A 23,596-nucleotide genomic window follows, 5' to 3' on the forward strand; every position below is an offset into this window, starting at 1 on the left:
AAAATGTACATCATTAATATCGCTGAGGTGAGAAGAGACACAGATCACTGTAGACAGACCATCTATTCTTCCATCCGTCTGTCTATTTCTCTGTTTATTACTGATTCATCTATTTACCATTCATTCATCCATCTGTCTGTCTATTCATCCATCCATCCGTCCATCCATCCATCCATCCATCTATTATCAATCCATTTATCTACCATTCATCCATCCATTCATCAATCTGTCCATCCATCTACCCATTTTTCAGTCAGTTCATCCCTCCATCCATCTTTTTTGTCTGTCCATCCATTCATCCATCTGTCCATCCTCCTAGCCATTACTTGCTCCATTCATCCATGCATCCATCCATCCATCCATCCATCCATTAGGTATGTGGAATTATTGATTTGGCTACAAATTGCAATTCATAACTATGGTAATGTGTAGATAGTCACATTTAATACAAATCAGGTTTTTTATATTTAAAAAAAAAGTCAACTTTGGCAGTTAGTGCAGCTCCACAGAAGACATTTATGCAAATTTTGCTTGTGTTTCAACATAACTATTCGCAAAATATAACTATCTGATATCGCAGGACTCGAATGTCTTTAAAACTCATGATACATGGGAAGCCCATGATATATGGGGGAAACCATGGCCTGAATGTTAGAGAAGCCGCTTTGGGACCAAAAGGTTATTGGTTTGATTCCCTGGACCAGCAGGAATGGCTGAAATGCCCTTGAGCAAGGCATCTGGCACCTAACCCCCAAATGCTCCCCAGGCTGCTCTGGGTATGTTGTACGTCACTCTGGAGAAGAGTATCTGCTAAATGCCTGTAATGTAATGTCAAATCAGTAATGATTGTTGCTGTAATTGGGAGTTCTCCACTGCTTTGAGAACAGGAATCAAAGACACAATTTAACTCCATTTTACGTTTTATGAAAGAAAATTTCCAATATCATTTTCACACTGTTTAGAATTCATCCTCATTACCACCTCAGATGTGTTTAGCTGCTTTTTTAACTTCTTATCTGCAAGGTTAAAACAGATAATGCAGAAACGTATAAGCACAAAATTTTTTTTTTTCATTTGAAATTGTAATGTATGTGCATATTGTGCTGTGCATTATAGCTAAACAACAATACAATGCCAGAATTATTGTCATCCCTATAAAAGCCTAAATGGTAGTACAACGGCGCAACCACCCCGGGCACTTCACCCTTCCACTCCGCTGCTCAGTTGGCTTCCTCCATCGAATGCTGCCATCTCACAGATGGAGTTAAGGATTACAAGTGCTGCAATGTCTAGACAGCTGCAATACACTCAGTCCCACATGGTGTTCCTCAGCCGCGGGCTACATTCTGCCCTAATCTCCACAGAGTGTGCGGCTCAGCCAGCCGAGCTGGAGATCACATTATCTCACCCACCGGGATCGTTCCACAATGCACAGTATCCTTTCTGAGATACGGTGATGATGATGATGATGATGATGATGATGATGACCACAAGCTAAACATGACCTTAAGAGCTAACAGCCGAATCTATTGAAGAGATGATTTACTACGACGGAATAAAAAAGAGCAAGAGAGTTTTGGGTTCAGTAAAGACATTAAGCTTATTACTGTCATTAAGGTGATGTAACTGGAAGTGGGCATACACATTTAACTTGCCCTGGTAGCTTTGATAAGTTTGGCTCGAGGCAACAGGCAAATGTCAGAAGGTTGATTTTTGTGATTAATTCTTGCTCATGCGACATGCAAGGAAAGTTTCTTTTACGGTAAAGCCTGCCATTTGGGAATATTAAATGAAGATTTAGAAGGGATAAACAGCTCTTAAATAGACGCAAATCTGAATGGAATTGTGATGCTACCATTAATGGGAATAGTTTCTTTACTTTTATTTTATTGTGCACTCTCAGAAAACAAAGTACATCATTGTACCTTTAGGGGTACAATGGCTTGACACTGAGGCAGTACCCTCTAAGGTACTTATTTGTGCCATTTATATACTGATTGGGAACATATATGTATATTTTTTTTTTACCCAAAAAAGGTACGCATAGTTACCTTGAAGTCCTAGGGGGAACATTAGTGTACAGTGGTGCTTGAAAGTTTGTGAACCCTTTAGAATTTTCTATATTTCTACATAAATATGACCATCAGATTTTCACACAAGTCCTAAAAGTAGATAAAGAGAAGCCAGTTAAACAAATGAGACAAAAATATTATACTTGGTCATTTATTTATTGAGGAAAATGATCCAATATTACATATCCGTGAGTGGCAAAAGTATGTGAACCTCTAGGATTAGCAGTTCATTTGAAGGTGAAATTAGAGTCAGGTGTTTTCAATCAATGGGATGACAATCAGGTGTGAGAAATATAGAAAGTTCTAAAGAGTTCACAAACTTTCAAGCACCACTGTAGATTGTACCTTGGGGGACAGAAATGGACTCCTACTGTACCCCTATTTCTTACAGTGTGGTGTCTCATCCAGTGTGTGCTCCTGCCACAGTCTGCGTTCCCAGGATAAAGCGGTACCAAAAATTCTTGAGTCACATTAATAATGTGAGGTTAGAGTTTAGAGCTTTTCAGCAGAGCATATGACATGGTCGAATTCAAAGCATCTAGTCTCAAAATATCTACCTTTTTGTCAAATTAAATATTTGGTCTGGGTCGGTTGACATGCCCAAAGTTTGTTTGTTTTTTCTGGTGGTCTTTAAAAATAATGCAGTGTGTGAGCCAAGGCCATGTTCATGGAGTACAGCCTGCATTTTTTCATCCTGCTGTTATACATCTGATTCAGTATCCAACAAATCGGCCATTTAACAGCCAGCATGAGTGGATTAAAGCAGGAAGAACACTAAAATAGGAAGGTCAAGTGTACTGAAGGACCAGGTTTAGGAAGCACTGATCTAAGGTGTTACAGCTGTGGTGTACGCGTGTTTCTTTACTTGTGTTTCTGCCCAGGTACCGCCCTCCTTTGTTACTGCAGAAGCAGGTGATTGAACACACCAGTTTTTAATTTGTTCTCAAGACTGCAGAGGTTAAAAGGCCGGCCCAAACCTAATAACGAGGCCAGTGATCCAGACAAGCGCTTACAGTTTATCTGTGTGGTGTGTTGTGTTGGAGATCTTGTGTGTCGTTGACCGTGTACGGTGTGTTGGCAGTATTTTTGCTGTGTGTTATTCTGACTATGTAGTGCGTGCGTGTAGAGCGTTTACAGTATGTTCCGGGGTCGGCATTGCTCCCGTTTGGGAGAGTGTTTATTTGTTTGGCAGGTTTTCTTCACTTTCGGTTCTCTAGTTTTGGGGTGGTGTTTAGGCATCTTTTCTTTGAACTTTTATTTTGATGCATAAAATAAAGCTCTCAGTTTATAGATCTACTTCCTTGTTTGTGATCCATTTCATTCTTTAGATTAAACTGTGTTATGTTGTCTACAACCCCTCGACCTTTGATTTTGAGAGACAAGGCAATGGGAAAACGGAAAACCCATCATGCATCACTGTGGCTGAATTCTGGCAAAAAGCCAAAAATGACCCAAAAAAATCAGGTTTTGACTAGAATTGGGGTTTTCTGCCTATAACATACTTTGGCATGTTTATCCATCCAGCCATCCATTATCTATGCTGCTTATCCATCAAGATCATGGGGGAAGCTGGAGCCAATCCAAACTGACCGGGTACACCTTGGGAAGGTCGCTAACACAGAGACAAACAAAATTTCACACTCACAGGCAATTTAGAGTCACCAGCTGACCTAATCCACATGTCTTTGGACTGTGGGAAGAAACTGGAGTACCCAGAGGAAATCCACACAGGGTTAAACTCCACACAGAAAGGTTCCAGTCAGCCACGATGTTCAAACTCAGAATCTTACCATACCACCCCTTTGATGCATCTAATTTGTTAAAATATGCATCTATAAACTATATATAAAACAATGTTTTATTGACTTTTTTACTGCTAGGCTTTCTGAAAAGATTGAAATAAGGAGCCAGCTAACAGACACAGCTATTAAACAGCACTAGTTTATGTATAAAGTTGGGTATAAAAATGAGCATAGTTCATCTGCTTAGCGTTCATATTAATTATGCTGTTAATTTTATTTATTCTTGTTAAATGAAATCAATAAATAATAAGCACTTGCTTTTAAACAATCAGTGCATTCTGTCAGTGGAACTGGAATTTAATCTTTAGATGCCATTTTTTCCCTTAACACTGTTGGGGATGAGGCTTTTAAGGCTCGAATTTTACTTCTAATTGATAAGAAGAAATGTTTCAGTTTAAGAAATCTGTCATTTAAAGAACTACATTTAAAAGAAAAGGTTAAAATTTGACACTATGTATGCAAAAAATATTTTGTCCGAATGTTTGTCTAGTCTTAAAGCTAGACGGCCTTTGGATTTCATATAATCTGTGAAATTTAGTTCCCTCTGAAATTTGGTCATTGTGATATATGTTTATTTCTGCAATATCTTAAAAAAACAGACCATTCTGTGGCTGGGAAGTTATTTAATTTGAGGGGATTCCCGAGCAAATAATGTGCATGAAATCATTCACTTCACACAGTCAAGCAGACAGAGGAAGTCCATGTGCACATGCACAGGTTTACCTTCTTCTGCTTCATCTTCTTCTTCTTTTAGGTTTTGCGGCAGCTGGCATCCACAGTGTTGCATTACTGCCATCTACAGGTTTACCTTTGACCTTTGATGCAACCACTGATGGTTACATCATTCTGTCATTAAAAGAACAGCTGATCACACCGAGGTGCTCGCTGACTGCCGATATTTATCAGTTTGGTCCTGCGTTTGCTTTCCTTCACAACATAACATCTTTTCTTCTCCCTTTCCATTACTGTAGTCAGTCTTTCACGTTTAATTCATACACTCACGTCCTCCATTTTTCTCTCCTGTTTCAAATTTATATCCCACAATGCCTTGCGCGAATGGGATAAGCCCACTACGTGATGCATGACGTAGTATCTTGAATTGGGTTATGGTGAAGCAGGAAAAAAATAGCGGAAAAATTCATTAATTGTTCTATTTTTTAAAAAACTAATAAAATTGGAAGTCTGTGATTCGAATTCAGTAGCTTTTGGTCCACGAAACAAAAATAATTGGATGTCATGGAAAATTCTTTTTATGATCTACACTTGAAAAATCTGAAAGGCAGTCTACCTTTAATGCTATAAATGGGTTATTTATATGTGGCTCAATATATACATATGAAAACTTGTCTTTAAAAAAAAAGAGATATTTGCAGAGCAGTGGCTACTTTTTATGGAAACTGAACGGTGAGTTGAATTTGACTCCAGAATTTTGCTAGAGTTTTGCGATTCACATCTCCAGCATGACAACGTCAAAGAAATTTTAACACTACAAATGTTTTTGGCTCCCATTTTGTGGACAGCGTTTTCTCTCCCCACTCCTGCAGTGTGTTATGGATTTGAACACCAAGCAGAAGCTCGCTAATGCATTTCTCTCCATATGCTGCCATGGTGGCAGATGTGTTGATTAATGGCATCAGTGATTCTATTGATTACAGCCCCTCAACATTGTTTGTTAAAAATGAACAAATATATTTTCTGATCTAATCTAATACTTTATTGCATTATAGCAGACATAATGTATAATGTATCATATTGTTATAATGTAATTGAAATGTGTGTGTGTGTGTGTGTGTGTGTGTGTGTGTGTGTGTGTGTGTGTGTGTGTGAGAGAGAGAGACTACAGGACCTTTCAGTGGTATGAATAAAACATTTAAATACACAAGTTAAGAAGGCAGCATAAGATTTTTTTTTTTTAGCTCTGAATTTGCATCCAGTCCATTCTGGGGTGTTTTGGGCAATTTCTGTTCACTGTCAGTGTTAGTTTTATTTGGTTTTTGCGTCCAAGCTGGTTGTAAGTTTCCTCTCGTGGGTGAGGTGAGGTTTGTGGTACAGAACTATTTGTAGCTTGTAAACACAGTGTTCAGTCTAAATCAGTTTTTTGCTTTAATCAAATCACTGCACGATCCTATTTCATCATATTTCGATTCTTTTTCTCAGGCAAATGCTTTGTAGCTCTGTGTTATCTTAGTAATATTTAGTTAAATTGTAAAAGCCATAGCTGCAAATACATTTGATGTTTTAGGAGAAGATAAGATATTAGAACAGTACGGCACATTAATCATTTGAACAGCTTTTGTCTTCCCTTTAATTTTTATTTACAGTCTTAAAGGCAAAGACATATTTATGTATTTACTTATATATTCTGCACTGATCCCCATTTTTCTCCTCAGTCTGGTCTTGCCAATTTCCACCTACTAGTTAATTCTTCCCTATCACATAACAACTTCTAACAAGGGATGGTGGGACAAACACATCCTTCCTCCGAGACACTGTTCATGCTGTGTCACAGGACAGCATAATACACTAAAGCGGTCTCTACTCTCTTCTGCATACATGAGCTCACAGTTGTCTATGATTGGCTAGTGTCGTTGTGATTGACAAGGGACAGAGTAATGCCATCCCTCCCACCCTCAAACATGGCCAGTTTTGCTATTTTGACTTCAGACCATGGATGACTGGATCCCATTGTCGGGATTCAAATTTGTGAAAACCTGACTTAGTTGCATTAAGTCAAGAAAAAGACAATTAGAATAGAATGCCTTTATTGTCACTGCACAAATGTACAACAGAATTTAGTTTATCATAGGAGAGCAGGGTGGCACGGTGGTATAGTGGTTAGCGCTGTCGCCTCACAGCAAGAAGGTCCAGGTTTGAGCCCCGTGGCCGATGAGGCCCTTTCTGTGCGGAGTTTGCATGTTCTCCCCGTGTCCGTGTGGGTTTCCTCTGGGTGCTCCGGTTTCCCCCACAGTCCAAAGACATGCAGGTTAGGTTAACTGGTGACTCTAAATTGACCGTAGGTGTGAATGTGAGTGTGAATGGTTGTCTGTGTCTATAGTTTACATTAGACCGTATCTGTCTCGTTTTCTTAGCGGATGCACTGTCCGTTTACATTAAACCGCCTGGAAACGCCGGGAAACTGGAATCCGCCAGGGTCCACGTATTCAATCTAGATCGTGTCTGGTCCGATGCTGTGTAAACATTGAGAATACGCAGATACGCTGTGCTGAGCTCTAGCTGGCGTCGTCATTGGACAACGTCACTGTGACATCCACCTTCCTGATTCGCTGGCGTTGGTCATGTGACGCGACTGCTGAAAAACAGCGCGGACTTCCGCCTTGTATCACCTTTCATTAAAGAGTATAAAAGTATGAAAATACTGCAAATACTGATGCAAATACTGCCCATTGTGTAGTTATGATTGTCTTTAGGTTTGCCATCCTTCCACTTGCAAGTGGTAAGTGATATGCGCTGGGATCACACACACAGCGGCTCAGTCCCGAATCGTGGCTCGTGCACTTCACTCGCGCGCTCTGTGAGCTGCGCAGGGCCGGAGTGCGCACCCTCCAGAGGGCACTCGCTGTTCAGGGCGGAGTGATTTGGAGCGCAGGATGCCTGCGGAGCCGAGCGTATCCGTGTTGCTGTGTGCACGCGAATCGTGTATTGGTGTTGCTGTGTGCACATTAATCGTTTTAAAAACGTTAATCTGATGATCCGCTGATATGGTCTAATGTAAACCCCACCTATGTGATCACCTGTGATGACCTGGCGACTTGTCCAGAGTAAACCCCACCTTTCGCCCATGGTCAGCTGGGATAGGCTCCAGCTTGCCTGTGACCCTGTAGAACAGGATAAAGTGGCTAGAGATGATTAGATGAGATAGGAGAGCAAAGCCACTGCATATGTGTGCACCGCCACTCTTGGGCACTTCAGCCCAAGGCCGCTCCATGTTAACCTAACCGTATGTCTTTGAACTGTGTGGGAAACCGGAGCACCCAGAGGAAACCCATGCAGACATGGAGAGAACATGCAAACTCCACAAAGAAAGGCCCCTGTCAGTCACTGGGCTCAAACCCAGAACCTTCTTGCTGTGAGACGACAGCGCTGACCACTTACACCACCATGCCCCCCACCTTTTTAATTTTTTTTTTAGATAGGAAAAAAGGGGCAGCATGGTGGTATAAGTGGTTAGCACTGTTGCCTCACAGCAAGAAGGTCCTGGGTTTGAGCCAAATGTAATTAAATCATGAATTAAAGTTGCATGACAATTATTTATCAGTCAGAAGTTAACAGTTATAATAGATCTACTCCATACTATAAATACAGGCCTTGTTTGACATTTATGAGAGAAGAATTTACTTAAAATCCATATTTAAACCTGCAAACCTTCTTGATCACGAAATTACATTTATGCATCTGGCAGGCACTCGAAAGTAAATTAAGAGTAAGGAAATAGTGTATATGGTATCCAAGTTTGGGAATTTCTTCAGTTTCAGATTGCGAACTATAGTGAATATCCAATATTTCACACTGGCTAATGCACATAATTATACCTCTCTACGACAATATACTAACTGCAGTTTGCCTTCACTGCAAACAACATCAGTGGGCTCTCTAAGCTCTTTAGGTTTCATAATAGGCTGTTTATGTCTAATGCTACTCTTGCTCCCCTGCTGAGACTGACTCCTAGTGTACTAGAAGTGTCAAATCACATCATGTGTCATCTCGATCTTTTACCCAGTGCTGGTAAAGATGATGTTTTTTAACAAAATTTTTGTGTGGGTGTTGTTTCAGTCCTTTAAGTGTTAGCTTGAGAAGTTAGAGAATGCGGAAGGGATGCAACAGCCTAAGGAGAGAGAGAGAGAGAGAGAGAGAGAGAGAGAGAGAGGGAGGGATGGATGGATGGATGGATGGAGATGGCTAGAGCAAGAGTGGCAGGGCAGGTGCAGAGGGGAATACTGCAGTTTGTTCTCATCAGCCCATCACCTCAACTTTGACTCTACACCAACCTCGCCTCTTTGAAAAGAGTTAGAAAATAAATGAGAGGAATGAAGGAGAGGCCTGAATAGATTAAAATCAATGCGTCTACCTTACCGCTTATTTTTATTCATTATTAATCCAGGACCAGCAGAGATCTCACATGGGGGATATCAGAAAGATCAGATACGCTGGCAGGCTTTTCTAGTGCAGGCTGTTTTGGTTGAGCGGGGGAAGGTGGAGTGTGCCACATATCCCCTAGACACATTAAGCCTGGCTCACACTTGTACAATGGAGGCAGTCTATTAGTGCATTCACAGAGTCAAACTGTAGAAAGAGCCCATGGGACAGGCCATGTGCCACTCGGAACTAGTGAAAGCTTTTTAGTGTACGAGTCATTGCCTGGCAGCTTACAGACTGGACATGTTTGCCAGCTTTCACAATGGAACAGCACTAATGTGATGATGTATACAGTTTGTTAAAAGAAAATTCAAATATTTTCCTCCAAAAACATATTACTGAGGTTGGACTCCTTTTTTGAGTCTGGTTCCTCTCAATGTATCTTCCTTATCCTATTACAGGGAGATTTTCCTCACTATGGTCACCTCATTAGAGTAGTAGACCTATACCTAGATTTCTTTAATGCTGCTTTGTAGCAATGTTGACTGTGAAAGAATGAATGGAAGTGATTTTGTAGTTTTATTTGGATATCACTAAAAGCGGAAATGCAGCCAGGTTCAAAAAAGGATAGAAATAGTTCAAATATGCTCTTGAGTTAATAAGTGAATTATGTATGAACTATTATTATTCATCCATCCATTATCCATAACCACTTATCCTGTGCAGAGTTGCGGGCAAGCTGGAGCCTATCCCAGCTGACTATGAGCAAAAGGCGGGGTACACCCTGGACAAGTTGCCAGATCATCGCAGGGCTGCCACATAGAGACAAACAACCATTCACACTCACATTCACACCTACGGTCAATTTAGAGCCACCAATTAGCCTAACCTGCATGTCTTTGGACTGTAGGGGTAACCAGAGCACCCGGAGGAAACCCACGCAGACACGGGGAGAACATGCAAACTCCACACAGAAAGGCCCCCATCAGCCACTGGGCTCGAACCCAGAACCTTCTTGCTGTGAAGTGACAGTGCTAACCACTACACCACCATGCCACCCTATTATCATTTTTTTTTTTTATTCAAGAATAGAACCATTATTTGTCTGTTAGCTTGATGGGTAGTGTTCTGGTCATAATGTCTTCACTTACATTCTGAAAAGGAGCAGGTGTCATTTAGGAAGGATTTTTAATAATAATTCATGATCATTGTGAGGCATATTGTGATTATCTAGTATCATAAAGGTGGAGAGATAATAAATCTGCAGGTGTGTGTTTATATATATATATATATATATATATATATATATATATATATATATATATATATATATATATATATATGAACTTCTTAAGTTATATATGAGGTTTCACTCGTGATCATGTGACAGTGTGACAGTCTGCTGATCATGGGAATTCTAATCTGGAACATCTGGAGCAGCAGACATGGACAGGACACAAACAAGAAAAAAAAACAATCCCAGATCAGTTTTAAGATTAAACGTTTCTCTAAACTTCATCAAAAGTTCAGAGAAACCCATCTGAACATGGGGGAAGTCATGGCCTAATGGTTTGAGAAGCTGCTTTGGGACCAAAAGGTTGCTGGTTTGATTCCATAGACCAGCAGCAATGGCTGAAGTGCCCTTGAGCAAGGCACCTAACCTCCAGCTGCTCTGGGTATGTTGTACATCACTCTGGATAAGAGCTTCTGCTAAATGCCTGTAATGTAATATCATTTCTTATGCATTACTGTAGAGTAATATTAGTTCACTAAAAATTACACACAAATACTTTTAATTAATTTCAGGCTGATGTGGTGAAATTCAGTTTTATATAAAACAGTTTTCATACAAAACAATTTAATCACCATGTATTGTAATGTCATTGTTAATGGTAATGTAAACGGGACTTCCAGTCAATGTGCCTACTGAGAGAAGAGTCTCTAAATCATAGTGAACATTTATTTAATTAATATAAAAAGGTTTTTTTTTAATGTGTGGTAATTTGTAACAGCATTTTCCTATTTTTTATTGTAATTTATTATTGAATTGCCATCGCATTCATCTTCAAATTAATTCTACATGCTTTAAGCTTACAGCTACGACATATATTCTCCGGCAGTGTATTGCTGCTACGCCAGAAAAAGAAAAATGGATCAGGATCATGTTATAATGTGAAAAGTTTAGTGTAATAACCAGATGTTTTTCATGTTTTAGCAAGATATGTTCACGTCAGAACAAGATGTTTTCATGTCATTTTAACACACAATAAAATGAAAACTGTTATAACAAGCAACTTTTCTTATTATCACAATATGCAGGACAATTTATCTTGGAATGATGTGATGATAAATTATTGTTATAACTTGAAACATTTCACATTATTTATCAAATATTCACTGAAGGCGAGGTGAATATCAGTGAATAATAACCGAGACAAAGTCAAGGGTTCTATTCACCGATATTCACTGAGCCTGAGGTGGAGGATTGTTTTAGTATAAATACACTGGTGATTATTTGAAAAAAAAATAAAATCATAAATTTCAATCTTCAAAAGTGTCATGCAAATGTAATAATGGCATGGCACAGACTTGTGTCACTTATCTATACTGAGTCACATAAAGTACTTTGTTCTGAAATAAATAAAATAAAGGGCAGCACAGTGGTATAGTGGCTTGCACGGTCACCTCACAGCAAGAAGGTTCTGGGTTCGAGCCCAGTGGCTGATGGGGGCCTTTCTGTGTGGAGTTTGCATGTTCTCCCCGTGTCTGCGTGGGTTTCCTCCGGGTGCTCCGGTTTCCCCTACAGTCCAAAGACATACAGGTTAGGTTAATTGGTGGCTCTAAATTGACCGTAGGTGTGAATGTGAGTGTGAATGGTTGTTTGTCTCTGTGTCAGCCCTGCGATGATCTGGTGACTTGTCCAGGGTGTACCCCGCCTATCGCCCGTAGTCAGCTGGGATAGGCTCCAGCTTGCCTGCGACCCTGCACAGGATAAGAGGCTACAGATAATGGATGGATAAATAAAATAAATCACAATTCCATCTTACCTTTAAATAGTTTTAGGCAAAACTTCATAGCATCTTTAGTACTTTTAGGAATAGCATTTTCTTTCATAATTTCTTATTTTCCTCACTTATGGTGACAAAGAGATTGGCCACCATTTTGCTGAGTCTCTCAAGGTGAATATCGAGAAATGGTCCAAATTTCTCAACCAATCAGCAGACACAATTTGCTATAATCACCTCCGTATTTATACTAAAATGTGATAACTTATCTTCTTATAACATGAAACATTTCATGTTGTCAGAAGATAATTTACATTGTTAAGGTGAAATTCATTTTTGAATGAGGAAGCAGTGTTTGGAGAACAGATAAACGAAGGAATATGGCCCATTTACACAATTTGATTAAGTTCTACTTCATGCTTGGGTTGAGAATGGGTGAGATTCATTTCATGCCTGAAGAAGATAAATGGTATATTGTTATAACAAGAAAAGCTACTATAACTTAACAATAAAAGTTTCTTGTTGTAACATGATACATTTGTATGTTCTAATAACATGGAAATATACTGTTAAAATGTGGAAAAACGTCTCATCACAATAAACTTTTCACATTATAACATGATACTGACCCATTTTTCTTTTTTGGCAGTATAATTATATCTATAACTATACCTTATATTTAACAGTTATTCCGCAAAATTGAGTCATATATGAGCTGATAGCCGACAAGGCGCATAGTGTTGAGTTGGCTATAACCCATGTATGACGAGATTGAGTGGAATAACTGTTTTATTCTATCCATATTCACTAGATTTTGATAAATAAAAACTTCATACAAAATGTCTGACCAAATCATTTCTGCTTAGAATGTAAACAAACCGGCAAAATGACAGTAGCAATTCATGAAAAATGCTATAATAATAATTCTTGACTTGAAAAAAAAAAAAAACGTTCTTACCATCAAATACTTTCATTCCATATTTTGTTGCTTTTTTGTATTTTGGGGGTTTTTGTTTTCGAGTAGAGTTTTTATTTCATCCTTGGTTGGTTCAGCAACACGCTCCGCCATTTTGTTTTTCTCTACTCGTGGTATATGAGCTGATATCCTAGTAGTAGAGTAGCCAATTAGGGCGCATGATTGCTCATTTTCAATGAATGTGGATAGAAAATATATATAACATTATAATCATAACTATAACAGCTTTGATAGTGGTTGATTAATATAAAAATAAAGCATGAATAGAAATTTAAAACCTATTTAAGTTTTAAATGGATAAATGTACTTGTGCATGGTGGAAGATTTAGGGTTAGAGTAATGTTAGTTAATTATTATGACAATTAACTTGGTGGTTAACCCATGTGTAATTAAATCTATAAATCTTACATGACTTTGCTAAGAAGTACAAGCATAAAAAACAGCTCTCTAATACCCAAAGCCACAGCACACTGCAGCAGGGTAAAACAAGGGCACTGAAATCAATACTATACTCTTTTAGACGCGACAACCCACTCGGCCCAGCTGTCAACACAAACAAGAAAGGGACTGCATTAGCTTTCACATGGCTCGATTAAACCCAAGTCACAAAACCACAACTTGGGTCCTTCTGCTCGGAGATTGATTTACTGAGCAAAGGAACTGCGCAGAGTAATTCAATTTTAAATTCATAACTCTAATTAACCAATATGCCACCACTTCAAGAGCTGCTTTATGAAACTGAAGATTAGTGGATTTGAAATCCATCTAATATTAAATAATTATTCAAGCAATAAGGGCTTTAGGTATTATGCACATGCCAAGGCCAGCTATTAATCCGACAGTTTTGCTGTACAGATATCCCATTTTTTCCCTTTTTTTGAGCTGAAACACAAACTACAAAGGAGTCCGAAGTGGATAAACAGAATGAGTAACCGGCAGAAAAAGAGTCTGTAAGCCGGAATTACAGTGAGTGCTGTACGCTAATCCTGGATGAGCAAAATGGACTGGAGTCTGTCTTATCAACAGCAGAGATAGAAACAAAAAGGTGGAATGAGGCAGGGAAGGCATGAGTAAGCCTGATTAAGCTGGAATAAGCCTGAATAAGAAAGGTGTGGAGTGCAAGAGTGGGCTCGGGGATCAGGCTGAGACACTGTGCCATGCATTATGGAAGAGATAGATGCTTAAATGCAGAGGATATGACTGCTCTGCCATGGAGAGGAACTCAGACACTCAGCCATCCAGAACACACAGCGATGCACAGACTGAATATGCAAAGTCATATAGTCTGAGGGCTATATCAGACATGGAAGGAAGAACATGTATGCACAAGCACAGGCAGTTGGGCAGACCATCAGTCAAGGCCTGAGATTTACAAAAAAAAAAACCCTGTGCTCTCTGCAATTTCTCTTTCTTTAGTCCTTATTCTGAAAGATGAGCACACACAGAGCAGAGTTATTATGGTCTGGCGTTAAATTGGGATTTAGGACGTGTGGGAGCGCTCTAGTGCCTTTAAAGTGCAGAGATTCTCTGTCTAATTTGTGTTGTTATAAGGAGTTCTCAACAGTGATATGATGGAAATGTGATTAAAACATCTTTGATTAATCTATGTCTGTCTTAAAAGATTATTAGAACCAGTTAAAACTGACCAGAGTTTCAGATTCAGTGTCAGATTCGGCATTGAAATAATATCTCTTTGGATTATTTTCTGTCAATGATAAATAAAATAGTAAAGTCTTTCATGATCAAATGCATATACACAATATGACTGAAGGACTATATTTTACAATTTTGAATTCAGTGTGACACTGTATATTATTATTATTATTATTATTATTATCTCATCTCATTATCTCTAGCCGCTTTATCCTTCTACAGGGTCGCAGGCAAGCTCGAGCCTATCCCAGCTGACTACGGGCGAAAGGCGGGGTACACCCTGGACAAGTCGCCAGGTCATCACAGGGCTGACACATACTGTAGACACAGACAACCATTCACACTCACACCTATGGTCAATTTAGAGTCACCAGTTAACCTAACTGCATGTCTTTGGACTGTGGGGGAAACCGGAGCACCCGGAGGAAACCCACACGGACACGGGGAGAACATGCAAACTCCACACAGAAAGGCCCTCGCCGGCCACGGGGCTCGAACCCGGACCTTCTTGCTGTGAGGCGACAGCGCTAACCACTACACCACCGTGCCGCCTATTATTATTATTATTATTATTATTATTATTATCTCACCCAGGATGGAGTCCCCCAGGGGGCGAGGTATTGTTTTTGGTCTGGTTTCTTTCTTTCTTTCTTTCTTTCTTTCTTTCTTTCTTTCTTTCTTTCTTTCTTTTCTTTCTTTGTTTTTTTGTTAACGATGTTACGGGAAAACGTCTGGATCAATCTTCATGAAACTTTCAAGATACAGGTAGATGGGCATTGGTCTCAAATAGAACCTCCAATATTTTGAGGGTCATTCGGTCAAGGTCAAGGTCACAGTGACCAAAAAGGTAAAAAAAAAAAAAAAAAAGCTCTGAGCTCAGACTGCAGGAGCGCTGCCTCGGAAAGACTCCTCCCACAAACATGCTGATTGGATCACTATCTGCCTCATTTGCATATACTGTGCTGTCATTGGATGTTTTCTTGGTTCATTTACATATGCAAAGGAAGGGGTGTTGACCACGGCCACTTTTAAACCCCATTGATTAAAACTTCCCCGCTCTGTTGATTCTCATTCTCATTATCTGTAGCCGCTTTATCCTGTTCTACAGGGTCGCAGGCAAGCTGGAGCCTATCCCAGCTGACTACGGGCGAAAGGCGGGGTACACCCTGGACAAGTCGCCAGGTCATCACAGGGCTGACACATAGACACAGACAACCATTCACACTCACATTCACACCTACGGTCAATTTAGAGTCACCAGTTAACCTAACCTGCATGTCTTTGGACTGTGGGGGAAACCGGAGCACCCGGAGGAAACCCATGCGGACACGGGGAGAATATGCAAACTCCGCACAGAAAGGCCCTCGCCGGCCACGGGGCTTGAACCTGGACCTTCTTGCTGTGAGGCGACAGTGCTAACCACTACACCACCATGCCTCCTTTATTATTATAAATATAAATTATAAATTATAAATAAATGGACTAGACTAAAATCGCTTTCAGACATGTTTATGCTTATTACAGAGGGAAAGTGCGTTCCACTGAGCTCTAGCGCCGGGCCATTTCCAAGAAATAAGAGTTTCGGTCATGGCGACAGCGTGTGTCAGCCTCGGTTCAGAGGTTTCAGTTTCGAAAACTGTAAGAGGTAAGAGTAGAATAATATAAAGTACAAACACTTGGGATATTTTACTTCTGTGATTTTTAAATTGTTCATTTTTGGATTACGCTTCATTTTTGTGGTTACTGCCTCATAGAGTAAATATATACCGTATGCTATATTTACTGTATGGACATGCTATCAGAAAGCAATTTTATTTATAAGCAGTAGCCACATGTACCCATAGGGTACCTATATATTTCACGCTATCTTCCTTCATATTCATCATAAGTGCTACCGGGCGAGGTTTGTTTTGCCTGGCAACACGTTGTTGTTGTTGTTGCTATTATTATTATTATTATTATTATTATTATACCATGCTAGAATTTACAGTCAATCATATTATAGTACCGCAGCCCATTTTTACAAAGAAAAATAATATTCTTGCAATATTCCTCCTCACACCAGTGCTCGGATTTAAACTCACATCCTTCTGAGCAGCAACTCAAAACCTTAACCACAGAGACACACACAATTTAGTTCAAAGTGACATTAAATATACAAATAATGTATCCAGGCGGCATGGTGGTGGTGCAGTAGTTAACACTGTCGCCTCACAGCAAGAAGGTTCTGGGTTTGAACATCATGGCTGACTGGAACCTTTCTGTGTAGAGTTTGCATGTTCTCTTCATACTTGTGTGGGTTTCCTTTGGGTGCTCTGGGTTCCTCCGACAGTCCAAAGACGTAGATTAGGTTAACTAGCTACTCAAAATTGCCATTCAAAAGTGTGAATGTGAGTGTGAATGGTTGTTTGTTTCTGTGTTAGCCCTGCAATTGATTGGCGACCTGCCCAGGGTGAACCCTGCCTCTCGCCTGAAGTCAGCTGAGATAGGTTCCAGCTCGCCCATGACCCTGACAGAGAAGTGGTGTAGATGGATGGATAATTAATCCATTAGTTTTACTTGCTATTCAATTTGCCAAATTAGCAAATGAGACGATTTATGACACCAGATTTACTGTGTGCTGTGTGTAGGCCTATTCATTCAGTCCTCTATAAAGACCAGAAAAAAGAAAAGAAATCACGTCATAACTTTGGATCTTGAAAATGTCTTTAAAAAAAGAAGTGGAAAAATGAATATAAAGATGTAAACTATCTTTTGTAAAATAAAAACTAGCACAAGGGATTGAAACCATGCTAAAACTAAACTGCATTTTTGGATATTGAAAAAAATGAAAAATATAAAGAAGTGAAAATCAAAATTAACAAGTGTCACAGAAGTAAAATATACCAAGTGTCTGTACTTTATATTATTCTACTCTTACAGTTTTCGAAACTGAAACCTCTGAACCGAGGCTGACATACACACGCTGTCACCGTGACCCAAACTCTTATTTCCTGGAAAAGGCCTGGCGCTAGAGCTCAGTGGAACGCACTTTCCCTCTGTAATAAGCATAAACATGTCTGAAAGCGATTTCTTTTGTCTTGCCCATTTATTTCAAATGGTGAACCGAATTGTATACACTCACCGGCTATTTTAATCAGAACACGTGTATACGCATTGCACAACTGTTACACTCTTATGCCGCTTTTCCACTACCAATGCGGCTGAGTTGGGCTGAGCCGTGCCGTGCTGAGTTGGGCTGAGTCGAGCTGAGCGGGGCTGTTGGAGTTGCATTTCGACTACAACCGCGCTGAACCGTGCTGGCTGGAAGTGGGTGGACACATTGGGTGGAGTTAGCGAAAGTGGGTGGACGTCACGTGATGTCGTTAGGCGGTGCAAACAGTGACATCAGCGATCTTTTAAGTGGTAGTCTCACGACCCGGATAGTAAACAATAAACATGGAGGACATGGAGTCGTTAGTGTTGCTGGTCTTGGTGCTGTGTCTTGTTGTCACCGACAACGCCAACAGATACTGGCAAGAGCGTATAGATGAGGCGAGGCGCATAAGGCTTCAGAAATTCTCATAATTCGTAATTATTCTTCTTCCGGGTTTACGGCGTTTACAGATCCCAGCGTGCTCGCGGGGCGTGTGTGGGCATGTGAGGACACTCCTCCTCACCAATCAGTGCACAGGGGAGTGTCTCCTCACGCCCCTAGCCCCACTCGGCTCGGTTTGGCTTGCTTCAGCCCCACTCCAAAACCGTGCGAGTTTTGGGGGCTGAGCAGGGCTGAAGCGAGCTGAGTCATGCTGCTCTGAGGTAGTCGAAATGTGAGCCGTGTCGGGCTGAAGTGAGCTGAAGCGAGCTGAAGTGAGCTGAAAAAGGGTAGTGGAAAATGACCATTACATTCTTACAGCACGATGACATAGTGGCCAGTGCCTGTATATGAGGCAGTAGACACAACAAAAACAATTTTGACCTTTTTGGTGACCTTGATCGGATGACCCTCAAAATGTTGGAGGTTCTGTTTGAGACCAATGCCCATCTATCCTGTAATATTGTTAACAAAAAAACAAAGAAACCTGACTGAAAACAATACCTCACCCCGCTTACTCCGTAGCGGGCGAGGTAATTAAAAAATACACTTTAAAATGTACTGTTACACACACACACACACACACACACACACACACACACACACACACACACACACACACACACATTTAAAGCCCTTAGGCATTTTTAGTTTTCACAATTAACTGTAGGGACAAATTTTTCATTCTAATTAATCTATTGTAACACATGACCCGGTCAGTGTAATCTGTTTAATAACACTGAGGATATTACAGACAATACTTTAACATCCAACCCAAACAGCGCACAGGAACAGACAAAACATGAACAATACATCAAACAAATGCCGCTCACTACTGATGCACCATGACTACAGTGACATGAAAAGGCAGACACACACACACAAACAAACAAACTTAAAAAGCACCCACACACTCCATCATCTGAGCTGAAGGACAGGAGCTCTTCAGCTGTGCTCTTGAAGGTGGATAGTGTGTGCATGAGTGCTTGTGTTCAAACAGATCATTATCATGTAATAATTATCCATTACACCCACTCACCCTCTCCCTGTCTGCCACTTCACTAAGCCATGTATATACCAAGAGGATGATAATGACTTTCTCACCCTCACCTTTCAATATCTCTCTGAAACGTAGTTCCAGCTGCTTCTAAACTTTTCATTTACTCACTCTTTGTCATTCCTCCTCCTCCTTTAATGTATCTCTTGTCAGGATTCCTGGACATATGAAGGTGCAGTTTGTAATGTTTAAATGTGTTTTGACCAGTATATATATATTTTTTTTTAAAGTACCATTGAGAAATATTGCTATGCAACAACTTGGACATAACACTGCTTGGCTGTACTTATGTTCTGTCAAAAGGTGACTCACGTGACATGACATTTCAACAGAAAGGCTGGAGTCAGTGGGAAAACTCCTTTCTTTGGAACTGCCGTTCATTTCAGAAGTAGCAGAGGGCTACTTAAAATGATAGTCAGCTCCTTTAAAATAACTCTAAGAAGTCCTAGAAGTCATGAAAAATGCTATGTTATATTTATTTAAAGAACGTTAATATCAAAACAAGGGCAGCACGGTGGTGTAGTGGTTAGCACTGTTGCCTCACAGCAAGAAGGCCCAGGTTCAAACCCCATGGCTGGCGAGGGCCTTTCTGTGCGGAGTTTGCATGTTCTCCCCGTGTCCGCATGGGTTTCCTCCGGGTGCTCCAGTTTCCCCGACAGTCCAAAGACATGCAGGTTAGGTTAACTGGTGACTCTAAATTGACCGTTGGTGTGAATGTGAGTGTGAATGGTTGTCTGTGTCTATGTGTCAGCCCTGTGATGACCTGGCGACTTGTCCAGGGTGTACCCTGCCTTTCGCCCGTAGTCAGCTGGGATAGGTTCCAGCTTGCCTGCAACCCTGTAGAACAGGATAAAGCAGCTAGAGATAATGAGATGAGATGAATATCAAAACAATTTTAAGGATGCATAGGGTAAGCATATACTATATAGGACTGTGTAAAAGTCTTAGACATATGTAGAGATGTGCGGTAGAGCAAAGATGCCTTCAAAAATAATGAAATTAAACAATTGTATATAATACATTTACAAAATACTATAGCATGCAATAAACAGTAATAAATCAAACAAAGTCAGTATTTGGTGTGAGATGACCCTTTGCTTTAAAAAAAAAAAGAGAGAGTAGTCTCAGATACAGTGAGTGCAGTTTTATAAGGAAATGAGCTGTAGGTTTTACTGAGCATCTTACAGAACCAGTCACAGTTCTTCTGGGGACTTTGGCTGTCATACTCGCTTCTTAATTTTGGAGCAAAAAAAAAGTAACACACACACAGGGTTAGGCAAACTTATGTTAACACTAATGGATTATTTTTCTCCTGTCAAAGTCAGGTATGTTTCTCATGTGTGTCCGGGCTTTAAATGGTTCTGTTGCTTGCTGGGTTTTGTGTGTTGAACATGATGGTGAACAGGTTGAGATCGTCCTGTAAATCATCTTGTACATATGATGTATGTTTTAATCGTTTCAACCATTTAAGTGTTAACATAATTTTGACTAACCCTGTATGTGTGGATAGATAGATAGATAGATAGATAGATAGATAGATAGATAGATAGATAGATAGATAGATAGATAGATAGATAGATAGATAGATAGATAGATAGATAGATATACACCCAGGGTGTTTCAAAAAATTTGATATCATTTCACAATCTAATAACTTTGACAATTCTCATTCAATTGACCTCAAATTTTAGCAGCATGTGTGGAAACAGGTCAAAATTTTGTCTTTCATGTTTTTTGTTTTTATCTTTTTAGGTATAGAAATTCCATTCACTGGAAAAGAAAAGCCGTTTTGTGTGTTAGAGTATGCTTGAACACAGTCGAACAAGTTGAAAATTTGTGAAATCATTCATGGAATCAATATACCTTTGAATTTCTCATTCAAATTTTGAGGAATGAATCTTATATTGCTCAACATTAAGCCTGTTCTGTTTCATTTGCCTAGACTATGTAGTTTCTGGGATATTTATATCTCAAATAATATCAACATTTTTGAAACACCCTGTGTGTGTGTATATATAGTGTATATATAATGTGTGTGTGTGTGTTGGAAAGCTAATGTTTGGAAATCTAAAATGTTTTTGTACTGACTTAATAATGTAGCAGTCACAAAATAAAAATCTATAACAAAGTTTGTACAAAAAAAAAGAAATAGGGTGCCTGAGACTTTTGCACAGTACTGTATCTAATAAAAATGAAAGAGGAAAAAGACCAAAAAACTTGCCAATCCCAAACCCCCTAAATTGCAGCAAAGTCTTCTTAAAGAATTGAACCGCCTTTGAATCCCAGTAAGCATTTTTACTTGTAATCTTTTCTGAAAGGGATCCTCTGTAGCATTCCACATAGAACCTTTGAAATTTCCCTAGAGGGAAAAATTAATAAAATAATTCAGGATTGTTATTCTATGCTTTATAATATGATGGACCTGTGCCTATAGACCTTTTTTTTTTGCCACCTTTTCCGCCAATGATTTGTTAGTCTACATCTCAGATCATATAAATGTATTATATTTTTAGTCTGATGGTTTGGCATTGACTGCCTCACATTTGCCTCATAAAAGGATCTTAACTTACACATTTTTACAGACATACTACATAATCACTCAAACACAGAAGCACCTAGTAGTTTCTAAAACAGGCTTTTACAAACTGTATACCAACTAAAAAAGGCACATTGAATTACTAAAAGCATTCATCAAAAATAATCACAATCAATTAGACATATGAAATAAAAAGAAAGAAATTCAGAACCTAATATTATTGCCTTCATTATTTTCTTTTTCCTCCTACCAGCTTTGCGTTGTGCAATGTCCCCTGTGATATTTTTAGTTAAAATATTAAAAGTATTAATTACACATTTGCACATTTTGCAGATTACTTCCCCTCTGATATACTGCATGAACAAGGGATTAAATCTCTCTCTCTCTCTCTCTCTCTCTCTCTCTCTCTCTGGTACTGATATCAGGGTACTGGTGCCTTCACATGCAATATCATGCAATATACTGAGACATGGACACTCGAGGATGTATAAATAAGTTAAAATGGAGTGGGTTTATTAACTGTTTTGCTGCTGAAGCAGTATTTGTGGTATATTTAAAGCTAATTTCTGTCTCTTTGTCTTATTTTTTCTTCTTTCATATCAACCAAACCATGGATTTTTTTAATCCCCTTCATTTCTCCCCTTTTTCTCACCATTTTTTTCTTTCCACTTTAATCATTTCTATCCACCAATGCCATGAAATCCCTCCCCTAATACCCCCCCCTCTCTATTTCTGTAGTTGGTTTTGGCACAGGAAGACCACCACTCCTCCTCTTCGCTTGGTCCTAAGTCCTCTTCTCTTGCAGAACCCTCGAAGACCCTGAGTGTTCTGGGCGGTCAGGGCTCTGTCTCCCCCCTCAGCCGCTGGGTGCTGCATAGCCGCAGTCGAGCAGCCAATGCTTCAGCGCTGGAGCTGCCCTACCGCTCACCTGTGCCCTTCTCCAAGCAAGAGTTTTGGGAAATGCTAGGCAGTGACCTCCTCAAACCTGACACCAACTCTGATGACGATGCCTCAGCGAGCTCTCGTGTCAAGCGCCGTCCCATTGTCAAAACAGGCAAGTTTAAGAAGATGTTTGGCTGGGGTGACTTCTACTCCAACATCAAGACAGTGCGTCTCAACCTGCTCATCACTGGCAAGATTGTAGACCACGGTAATGGGACATTCAGCGTCTATTTCCGGCACAATTCTACAGGGCAGGGCAACATTTCAGTCAGCCTGGTACCACCTGTGAAGGCAGTGGAATTCGACTTGGAGCGCCAGAGCGTGGTGTACCCAAAGGACTCCAAGATCTTTAACTGCCGTGTGGACTATGAGAAGGTGGACCGCAGCAAGCGCACCTCACTGTGCAACTATGACCCATCCAAGACCTGCTTCCAGGAGCAGACCCAGAGCCATGTGTCCTGGATCTGCTCCAAGCCGTTCAAGGTCATCTGCATCTACATCTCCTTCTACAGCACAGACTACCGGCTAGTGCAGAAGGTCTGTCCAGACTACAACTACCACAACGAGATGCCCTACCTTCCTTCTGGATAGAAGAGGATGGGCAAAGGGGACAGAAAGGCAGGGATGGGATTTGAGAAGAAGTGAGGAGTGGTACAACCAAAAGGGAAGGGATGACGAGAAAAGAGCATGAATGAATGATGAGGTTGGAAGTATTGATGTAGGAGGTGAGGGTATACTTTAAGTTTATATTTTAAAATCTCTCTTCAGGGTGTATATGGGACCTTTTAGGGAATCGTACCTGTTTGGGAAAGACCCCTTTGCAAACAGAGCATTTTTCCATGGATTGTGTTTGATCATCTGTAATATTCCTAAGGTGAATGTAAG

General features: G+C 40.0%; 1 protein-coding gene across 1 annotated transcript; it reads left to right on the forward strand.

Annotated features, from left to right (window-relative positions):
• Positions 1-1,285: 1,285 nt before the first annotated feature.
• Positions 1,286-23,302, forward strand: LOC132869061 (neurexophilin-1). Its single transcript, XM_060902416.1, has 3 exons — positions 1,286-1,434; positions 2,954-2,984; positions 22,508-23,302. The coding sequence occupies exons 1-3, from the start codon at positions 1,286-1,288 to the stop codon at positions 23,300-23,302; spliced, it is 975 nt and encodes a 324-aa protein (XP_060758399.1).
• The last annotated feature ends 294 nt before the right edge of the window (positions 23,303-23,596 follow it).

Source organism: Neoarius graeffei, chromosome 20 (genome assembly GCF_027579695.1).
Source record: "Neoarius graeffei isolate fNeoGra1 chromosome 20, fNeoGra1.pri, whole genome shotgun sequence".
Classification (NCBI taxonomy): domain Eukaryota; kingdom Metazoa; phylum Chordata; class Actinopteri; order Siluriformes; family Ariidae; genus Neoarius; species Neoarius graeffei.